Genomic DNA, 11,204 nt, shown 5'->3' with positions numbered 1-11,204 from the left:
CACATATGTAGCCATTAATGTTTGTATAGATAAAATTAATATACATGCTCTGTTCACTCATTGAGCACTATTTTGGTAGACACGTGTTGTTTCATTGGATGTACTTCTAGGAAACTAAACTCTACTGGCTATATATATATATATATATATATATATAAGTAGATTATTCATCCCAGGACCGATAAAGTAAACTTCCTGAATAGAACAGTTTACACCACTTTTATGTTCCCTTTTCATAAAACTAAAAATAATGTGCGTAATCATCACGTCTAGAATCATTATTCCAATTTGAATAAAAAAATGCGTTGCACGATTTTTATTCTAAAAAATGCCGGACGTTCGAGGCTTAAGCAGAAAAACCCTAAGAATAGAATTCAATTTCAGAGAATCCTTATTAATTGGTCAGTATGGATTAAATCTAAAATATTTGAATTCTCAAATAGGAGGTTGTACTTACATTATCCCACCTAAAATCCGTTAAAGTATTTCAAAGGAACTTAAATCCGATGAATACTTATTAATTGATGTTCCAGCGCATATGCATAGCTATCATCCGTTAAAATTCGATGTGTTTGTTGACGTATTTCTGATCACATAATATACGTGGGCGTTCTGTCATAATTTAAGTAACGAAAGACAACTTCATTCTCGCTGAATAAACCAGCGTCCACTTTCCTAAAAACTCATGCATGTTTTGACGCTTAAGTTTAAGGAAACGTCTCCAAGACTTTTTCTTTTTTTCCTTTTCTTTTTTCTCTTCTTTCTATTTTTCTACTTTGTTCTATTTTCATTTTCATGACTAGCTTTGAGTAAAACCAGAGGTTTATTGTTTCGATGCCTTTTACAACTGAAACAATAAGTATATTGTAGCGACTTATTGTATTTTTATTTATCTAAAGTAAATAAAATAATATTTTGCTATTTTAACTCAATGGTATTTAATTTTGGATATTTTTAAGATGGAATAAATAAATAAATATATGTATTCATGCTTGTACCTCAAGTATGACGTCATTTTTCAGTGACTAGGCCTCCTTCTATTCATGACGGATACGAATCTGACCTCTGAATTGCAGTTTTACCTACCAATCATCATTCGAGGCTACTTCGACAATAAGTACAACAGAAACCAAGCCATTGCGACGACCGTAACTATTTTTCCTGTCGGGCTGTGGTACTTCTGTTCAGTTCTAGAACATTTTTTTTTACACAGTGATCAACACTTATCAAGGCCCGGAAGCCACTCAGGGATAAGAGTTATTGCAAGTACATTACGTTAGTGTGGAGATTTGATGAAGTGTTTACTTAAGGGGGCGGTTCATTAGGAATTTGTTAACGTTGGACTTGAAGACATCCAAGTTGTAGTCCGGTGGGAAGCAGGCAGACGGAACAGAGTTCATACACTGTCCCTGGCCTTGAGAATGAGTTAGTTTATAGTTAACTACCTGAGACGTACCCATTGGGGAATACCGATGGGACGCAGACAATTTTTAAGGAGCTAGAGTGAAGCATCTTTTGTGCGCTAGCATATTCTCCCCATCCTGTGTCCCACCCACTAGCAGAACGAAGAGCGGTAAATACTTAGCGTAAAATGTATGCATTTATATACATTTTGAGAACCCAGCGTTCATTCTGCTTAACCTATGAATACAGACAGAAATGTGGGAAGCCAAACGAGACTTGAACATCTTCGAAAAAAAAAAAAAAAAAAAAAAAAAAGGCAGAAAAGATCAAATAACACGTTTTCAATGTTTACTACGTTTTTTTTTCTCACGTGAACTCTTTTGCTACAGAAATTTTGGCGCTTCAATACGTAATTCTTTCTAAAAAAAAAAATGTAAACAAGTCAAGACTGTTATTCTTAAGATAATTCCACTTAATCTGCGCGTTTATCGTTGAAAACTACACATACATATTTATACGCGACAGAACGACCGAAAGACCGAGCAATTAAAAAGAAAATAACTAGAATACCCGCTCCAGGAAAAGTAAAATTAATTCGTCGAATAAAAGTTTAGGACAACTTTTTATGTACTCGTAACAAATCAAAATATAATGATATCAAACCTTATATCTATAATCCTTATTTCAATTTTGATCAAAATCCATTAAATGATTTTAATTCTAGATTTTAATTCTGGAGATCACTTTCTAAAGATTCAGCCATTCTCATTTGTGTAAATGTAAGTGTAAGTGATTATGTAAAAATAATTTCATGAAATCAACAGTTGGATCTTTGATAAGACAGTGACTCAGTCGAAATGAATGTTTCTGTTTGGAACACAATTGAACCATGATACTTGACGTTTGTATTTTGAACTTCAAGTGAATACATTATTTACAGCTAATTTTATAAAATCAGCAGTGATTCTCTACAGTGAAATGAAGACTACAATATATTGTGGACTAAGACAATGCGGGGAAACTTGATTTCTGTACACTGCGGAGTGGTCTCTAACTAGAGTAGGTAATCGATTTGATTAAAAAAAAAAATGGGCGATTTCATCGATTACGATGACAATAAAATCATGGGAGGGTGGAACATTTGTTGATCCTCATTCAATCCCGGGCAACGTTGGGTCTCTAATTTAATAATTTATGTGTAACAATAAAGAGAAACAATGACTAGCTGAAAAGAGGATGAGATGCTTAGCGTGTCGTACATGCCCATCTGCCAGAGTAAAAAAAAAAAAAATTATTCACGATTGTAGATTTTTATAGTTGGGAAGAACTAATTAGCATATGTGAAAAGCAAATAAAACCAATAAAACGGTCCACGAAAAACAGTGTGTGGATTGACATAAAACAAGAAAAAGAAGCAGATAAAAAGAGGTGCTTTAAATATGCTGGACAGTTGAATTGTATTTGTAACATTTTTTTTTCATAGGAACCTTATTTCGAACCTATTCTTCCTTATAAATTAGCAACTGTTTTTTTTTTTTAGCTAGTTCTCCAAAATTTTTACTGTTTTATTTTATTTATCTCTCATTAGGAAGGTTAGACTCAAGGTCAAGTTTGGTTTGATGAAAGTGTTTCTATCGAACGAACTGGATTTGAACTCGGCACACCCAAATTCTTAGTCCCTATCGTTAACCACTTAGTCATCGTTACTCGCTAGGGTATTTTAAATACCTTGTCCAATCGTATACGGTATAATCACATTGACGCACAAAGTTAAGCGACGTTGAGCCTTACTAATACCAAATGAGTGACCATTTTGGAAAACACTAGACACTAATCGATATGTATGCAAGTAAATGGGTATGCATAATACTTCAGGGAGAGGAACGCCCACGCCTTGCACAATTCCAAGTCAATCCTAGGCAAGGTGTAGCACCTCTAAAACTCCCTCTGGTATTCTGGAAGGTTACCATACAGGGGTGGGGGTAGATGGAGTTTCTCAGCCTTGGTGAGAGCAATTCATCTAAGAAAGTGGTGACTTTATTTGCAAACGAAACCAGATTGGGAGAACCTATTGGCCCTGTACAACAATCTTTTCGTGATGGTGACACAAACAAAACCACCCGTGTCCAATTAGTCATGAGCCAGGACGAAAGTAGTAAGGCTCAGAAAACTGTCAGAAAAGTCCCAATTTACTTCCGCGGTAATGCCTGACCCTACGTTGTTAAACCAACTCTGTAGAAGTTATACGAATTGGGCTACGAACTCTGTCTCATCTGCCGTACTCTCAAGATCTCTAACCTACTGACTACCGCTTTTCAAGCATCTCGACATTTTCTGCATGAGAAATGCTTCAAAAACTTAAACGATATCTAAAAACACCTTCAGTGACTTAATCGCGACCAAAACGCTATATTTTTTTTACGTTGCTAAAATAAATAAATACACTTGTTTTGCATTGGCAAACGTATGTTGATTCTGTTTTCGTTTGTTTCGATCAATGATTCTTTTTATTTGAACCGGGATATGTGTTCATTTGAATTTAAAAGTTAAAACCCGCAAGAACTTTTTTGTCAACCTGATATATATATATATATATATATATATATATATATATATATATATAATTCCATTTGGCGGACTGATTGTTGCTATTTCTTCTGATGAGTTAAGGGCATAATAGATTCGCTAATTGATATAATAATTAAGTGATTGATTTTGCGCTACGAAACAGATACTGTCAAGAATTGTATAAATCGACTGATTTAAAGGAATAAATTATAAGATGATCAACATCATGAATGTTGGAATATAAATTTTTGTCATTTATTCTATATATTGCTCTGTAATCACATTGAGCTTCTTATATAAGGATTGATATATAATAAGAATATATATATATATATATATATATATATATATATATATATATTAATGAAATCAAAGGGATGTAGTGTTTACCTGATATAGACAATGGTAAACTTCAAACTAATATAAATAACAGTATTTATATATAGAAATTGTAATCCCAACCGAATTAAAAAGCTCAATAATATATATATATATATATATATATATATGTATATATATATATATATATATATATATATATATATATATATATATATATATATATATAAGGAATTTGTTTGTGTGTGTGAGTGTGTGAGAGAGAGGGAGAGAGAAGAGAGAGTGAGTTAGCTATGGATTCGGAAATTACTGTGTAGATGTGGCTGCAATTTTTTATGTACAATTAATATGATAAGGTGAAACGTATTATGTATTGTGGTATCTGTTCGGTACACGGTTGGGGATTAATAGGGATTAGTCACTAAAATACCACATTTACACTCTCTTTTGATAATGTGACTAAAATGATGCCTGAGGTAAAAACGGTTGGCCACATCTCATCTAGAGACATGCTTTTGATAAATGCTAGTTAAAGAAAAATCTTTGTCGAAGAAAAAGCAACTAAGAAAGAACCGCTATTTATTTAATACAAGTAGCACCCGAGGAAATTCCACGGTGCTTTCTACAACAAGCTGTATAATTTACTGTTAATCATATATATTTTTGAAATCATAAATGTTTGTTATAGTCAATACTACTAGTTACGTTTTTTTTCCACAAAAACATAATGGTCACTCTCAAGTAAAAATTCTTTAAATGAATTTGTTGGTCACCCGACAAAAGAAGGGTGGACCTGCAAATTCACTCTTGTATGTTCGTCCGTTCGTCCGTTCGTCTGTCCGCACTTTTCTTAATAACTACGCCTTGGAATTTTTTGAAAATTTGTACAAACATTAAACATGATATGATAAAAAATTACAACGGATTTTCCGGGAAAACTCCGGTTGCCCCCCCCCCCTAGGGATGCCTTTCGGGTTAAAATGGCTAAAATTGACACTTATGTGCTTATGAAAAATTGATGCCTTGGATTTTTAAAAAACTTTCTGAAAAGTTGTAACTAACTGATTTCTATATAATTTTTTTTTGTCTATACTTCGCGATAACTCTTGAGTGTGCCCCAGGGGCTCTTTTAGGGCTAATAAAAACACTCCATTTTTTGGACTATTTTACCATATTTGTCCAAAATTTTCTGTGTATGTCTATTTAGCAGTTTTGCATGGTGCTGAACTCAAATTTAAATATGTTAAGGCCTTGTGGACTTTTGGGGCGAAATGGGAGGGGGCAAATGCTGAATTTAGTCATTTTTTATGCCTCGTTGAATGTGCACTCACGGTTGACCATGCATGCTTCACTTGTTTCTACATAACACTAGCGAAAGCATCTTTCAAATAATAATAGCAAAAAGATTTCAATTACACGGGTTATTGTTTTTTTTAATTATGTTTCTACACCAAGAAAATCTTCACCTCTTATTAAAACCAAATGCTATTCAAGAATAAGGGTTAATGGAATGATTGTTTGAACAAAGTTCGAGTACTTGTTGGAGCGGTTCTAACTAGAAATCCGTTGAAATTGGATTTAAAGATGATCAAGTTATAATCTGCAGAAAAACAGTCTTGCTCTACGAGCAAAATCCCTTTTTATAAATAATAACAGATAAGCGCTTTTCGCGGAAATTACACCTAGTACGAGGCATATTAAAGAAGAAAGAAAAGTTTTTCGTCGTTGTGTTCGGACACGAATTTTGCTGCTATAAAGTTTTGGCAATGGTTATACATTAAGTACAATAAAAACAGACAATAAAAATATTTTTTTAATCTTGATAAATAAAACAGTAGATGTATTTGTGTATCTGTCTGCGTGTAAATATTTAACCGATACACTCTTAAACTAGTAAGTAAAGGCTCCTTCAAACTTGACAGACTATGGATACCCACCGTAAGGATGCTGCCCGTGAAATCTTTGTGGCAAGTCGTGCACAATCTCCAACCACACCTGATATTGTTAAATTCCAGGAACAAGTAGTGTATATATATATAGTGTGTGTGTGTGTGCGCGCGCGCGCGTGTGTTCAGGACGACTGGAAACAAATGCCTAGATAAGCGGACAGCACATACAGCGCCTAGAATTCTCACATGGTCACACATCTGGTACTCACCAGGCTCAACGTTGCTTAACTTCGGTGATCTGACGAGAACCGGTGTGACAACGCGATTATGCCGTATATTAAACTACTGGTAGCATAACACCGACATTAACAGGAAATAGCAGTCATACACCAAATATGGTTTACAACAAGTAAAATCTTTGTTTGGATGGACGAATAACGCGTACGAACATATATCGGTAAGTTGAAATGCAAAATGTTTATTTGAACTTACCGACATATTTTTACTTCTTTCTGCGCATGCCCAAATTCAATTCATTTCGTCAAGTCATTTAATATTAACACTTTCTTAGCTATCTCTCCATAGTTACATAGCCGGTCGATGTGGCTGGAATGCTAAAAGGTTTAGTTTCGATTTTATCTGATGGCACCCAAGTCATTAAAAAAATTCCAAATCAGTACTATATATTAGGCACAGTACGATATTCAATAAAGAATTGGCTCTGTAATAATAAATCCGAAATCTGCATAATTAAAATATATTTAAGCATATTTCACGACATGGCAAGCGCCTCTCTCACCGCACTAGTAGTTAATAAAACCGCTAGGTTAATTAAGTTTCTATAAAAAATTTCAGTGAATTTTCAGAATAGAGTCCGCATAGTTTTTTTTTAATAGAAAATGAAAAAAAAATTATTACATTAAGGCTGCAAATTATTGCTTATTATCACGTTTGAAGCAGGATTATTGCAGAAAAAAATGCTGTGCACACATCCCCACGGAATATAAAAATGGAATCTACCGGTTACTTATCGAAATGCAATGCTAGTGTCTATTTCATTCTGTAATTATTGGAATACTTATCATCAGTTGTAATTTACACTCTTTTAAAGCTTGAAGATTCAATCCTCAGTGTGGGGGACACTTAAAATTCACAATTGTGCATTACTTACGACTCTTGTCTAGTAATGGCTGATTGGACGAGAGGATGCTACCTTGGTTCCGGTAGAGGGTTCTGTTCGAAATTCCGTGCAGATTACCGAATTCGATAGAAATATTACTAAGTTTGACAAGATAAACTCGAAGAACGTGGCGAAAATTACACTCAAGATAGGAACAGTAGTCAGAAGAATCCAAATAGCACGGTCTTATTATCCTTTAAAACAAATTTGGGCTTTCTAAAACATATATTTTCTATAGCGGTGTATTTATAAAGCAACGTCCATTTTTCAATAAAGACATATCAAGATAGATAGATAGAGAGAGATAGAGAGAAAGGGAGGAAGAAGGAAGAGAGAAAGAGAGTAAAGTGTATATAAATGAATATAATCTATATATTAATATGATAGCGTGTGTTCTTTTGTGTGTCACGCTTACATCCGGGTTGTTTAATTGTTATGTTCTATTTCTTGCCACAAATAATTTTACCATTTTAGCTGATGGCACTTAAATCATATATTTTTTATAAATCATTTTATCAAGAATTCTTCAGAAGTTTTTATTTCGGTTTCGATTCAAGCTAATGCACTCAAGTCATATGGATATATATCCATTTTTTTTTTAAATCGCAACTTTATAATAAATAAAAATCGATAGAACATTAACTCTATAATAATAATATAAATACGAAATCTGCAAGAATTAAAATATCATATTTAAGCGTACTTTACGGCCGGACTTTGCTAGGTGTTCGTGCTAGCTTAGATAAATACTTTTGCAGTTTAAAAAAAAAATACATTAATATCAGAGTGTCTCTATTTACACTGGACATTTACAGAATGCCAACATCAATATATTGCATATGAATGAGTCTCCTGTGGAATTTCCACAGGTCCCGCTAGTATATTATTATAACGATAGTAATTCCGCAAACTTCTCAAGTTTTCTTGGAATTCTTCTTTCTTCAGTCTGATGGTGGGTAATATATAAATATGCACTGAGTCTGTTTCGTAAGTGATTGTGATTTGCATCTCATAAAATGGTTACTTTTTAAACAGGCAGCAACAATTGTATGCAAATAAAATGTTTTTCAATATTATGTTTACATTCAATGATACGATCTAGTGGTCTTATACACTATAAAGCTACTGTATAAACGTTTGCGTGAACTTTAAAATTTATATAAAATACACACACACACACACACACACACACACATATATATATATATATATATATATATATATATATATATATATATATATATATATATATATATATATATACCCCTAAAAAACGGGCCCCAACTCTAATAAGGTCCCGTTTCTTAGTGTTTTGTCTGAATGAAATGAAACTTTGGTCATAACTAGTTTATTATATTCAAAACATCACATCAAAACACTAGGGTTTTTAGCCTTTTTTTTTCTCCGTTCTAGATGGCCTCCATTTAGCTTTTTTTGGAGGGGGAGGGTCCCCTGCATATATATATATATATATATATATATATATATATATATATATATATATATATATATGTATATATATATATATAGTATAAGTTCATTTATTTATGCAAACATTATTAGCTACATACGTACATACATGTTTCAGCTGGAATCTCGTTAAAAATGCAGCTTCCCCAGACCGTCGTATGAAATCAGTATTTATGAAGGCTCCAGGAAGTTAGATTTCGAATGACAGCGTAACTGAAACATGTATGCACATATGTAATCAATAATGTTTGTATAAGGAAAGAAATTTATACCATAATACAGTTCTACCGGTTACTGAGCACTATTTCATAAACACATGAGTTTCAGTGAATTAACATTAAGTAAACAACAATACAATAACCACATACAAACACACACACATAAAAATAGATAGATAGATAGATAGATAGAGAGAGAGAGAGAGAGAGAGAGAGAGAGAGAGAGAGAGAGAGAGAGAGAGAGAGAGAGAGAAGAGATTGAACTAACCTTGGCATTTGCTGTCAATGCAAAAAAAATTAGCAGCGCAGCGTTGATCAGTAAAAGACGGTGCCACATGTTGGCAGCTCTTCGTTAGTAAACTGGCCGCGTCCCGATAATTCTGGTAAAAGTGAATTGTGGATGCTGTGCGCACACGACTCCGACGAATTGAAAACTTAAAAGGCAGCCGAGAAGAAGAAGTAGAAGGCTATAAGAAGGCTCTCTGGGCGTGAGTGAGAGCCTGCAGGATCCGTCTTCAAATAGCCGAATTCGTAGAGGGGTCGGTGAGCTTGGATCACCGCGTAGAAACAATAACAACTTACTTCCTTCACTGGCTACCCTTCACAGCGCAACGATTTCCAGTTGCCGTATTTTGATACGCCTTCTCTCTCGCTCTATATTCCGCCCCCTTTCCCTCTTTCCATTTCTCTCTTGCAAACTTTTTTATTTGGTCTCTTTCGTATTTTCTTTCTATTATTTTAGTAACGAGGCAGCCGTCCCCTTTTCTCTTTACCGAATTTATTCGATTGTCATTTAGTTTTTTCTTTCTTTTTAGCCACCTCTTCTTTTATTCATATAATGACCATTCTTTGCTTTTCTTTATTCCGAATTATACGATTGTCATTTAGTTCTTTCTTTCTTTTTCTTTCGTTCATTCTCTTTTTCTTTCTTTTTATCCGTTTAGTAATTACGATTCATTCTTCTTTTCTTCCTTCAAAATCCAGTTGTTTTCCCTTCTTTCTTTCTATTTTTCTTTCTTTCTTTTTTTCTTTCTTTCTTTCACTGATTCTTTTAACTGCTATTAACCTTAAACAAGACATGTTGCTACTGAAGCGTAAGGAGTCACTACGATAAAAGTTAGATTTATTGAAGAGGCCAGCCTTGGCGAGGAATTCGGCAGGAAGATATTTGTTCACATTACATTTAAATTTTTGCATGTTGGTGCAGTTGAAGAAACATGAAGCAAGGGGAGAATTCAACGCACAAATGGTTCGATGAAAGAAGCTTGCAGAATAGAAAATGTTTCGGTGACTGGGGACCCATACAGTGAAGAGGTGGGATTTTGCTGCTAGTGGAGTAGATCGAGGGTATTTACGCGTGGGGTACAATTGCAGTGAGAACAGCATTTGCAAGGTCAGGACATGAAGGAAAATCTACGGCAATACGGCAGAGGCTGGTGCCTTTTAGAGAGTGCGAGCATATTAGATTAAGCATTATTCATTGTAAATAATACATTTATTGTGCCCTCTCCAAGAGGGACAAGCTAGTGTTTCGTGCACTAGCCCAGATGTGACAACAATACTTCATGCACGAGCAAATGGTGGCTTTATATCGATACTAGCAAGGAGACCTAACGTCGCCCGTATTAATCAACAAATGTTCCACGCTCCCATACTTTTATTGTTATAAAAATCGATGAAACCGCCCATTTTTTTTAATCAAATCGATTTATTGCCTACTCTAGTTATTATCCGTTGCACGATGGATCCATGTAGAAAATTTAGTGCGTGGATTAAATAAAGTGTTCTCTTTGCAGTTTCACATATATTTTTCCCGAGTTCGACAAGACGCACCTGAACGAGGTTGGAGGTTACATCGGCTGAAACGTTGTGAGAATAACATCCAAGATGAGAACAGTGGTTCAAATAATCGAAATAATTAAAATTATCGATCCTTATCGAAAAAATCGAAATCTTAAAATTTTAATCATAAATTATTTTTTTATTAAGATGACCTGATTCAGAAAAATGGTTGATATGCCGGAAAACAACCAAATAACGACGCAATATGAAATAATTGCTTTGAAAAAAAAAAAAAAATTGAGGTAGACGTTATAAGGTACTTCCTAAAATCAATCCGTTTATATGGGAACATTT

At 34.0% G+C, this 11,204-nt stretch overlaps 1 protein-coding gene and 1 pseudogene across 1 annotated transcript in view; both read right to left on the bottom strand.

Moving 5' to 3' along the window:
• Nucleotides 1-9,726, bottom strand: part of LOC145303569 (inter-alpha-trypsin inhibitor heavy chain H5-like) — a 219,734-nt gene extending 210,008 nt beyond the window's left edge. Inside the window, exon 1 of the mRNA XM_080145082.1 lies at nt 9,337-9,726. Within this exon, the coding sequence (XP_080001208.1) occupies nt 9,337-9,405 (69 nt within the window). The 5' untranslated portion in view covers nt 9,406-9,726. The remainder of the gene's footprint in view (nt 1-9,336) is intronic.
• LOC145240433 (5S ribosomal RNA) lies at nt 6,422-6,538 on the bottom strand (annotated as a pseudogene).
• Nucleotides 9,727-11,204: the final 1,478 nt, after the last annotated feature.

This window comes from Euprymna scolopes, chromosome 19, assembly GCF_053919585.1.
Source record: "Euprymna scolopes isolate OS-2025 chromosome 19, ASM5391958v1, whole genome shotgun sequence".
Classification (NCBI taxonomy): Eukaryota; Metazoa; Mollusca; class Cephalopoda; order Sepiida; family Sepiolidae; genus Euprymna; species Euprymna scolopes.
Note: the sequence above shows the minus strand (reverse complement) of the source record. Positions and strands in the feature narration are given on the sequence as shown.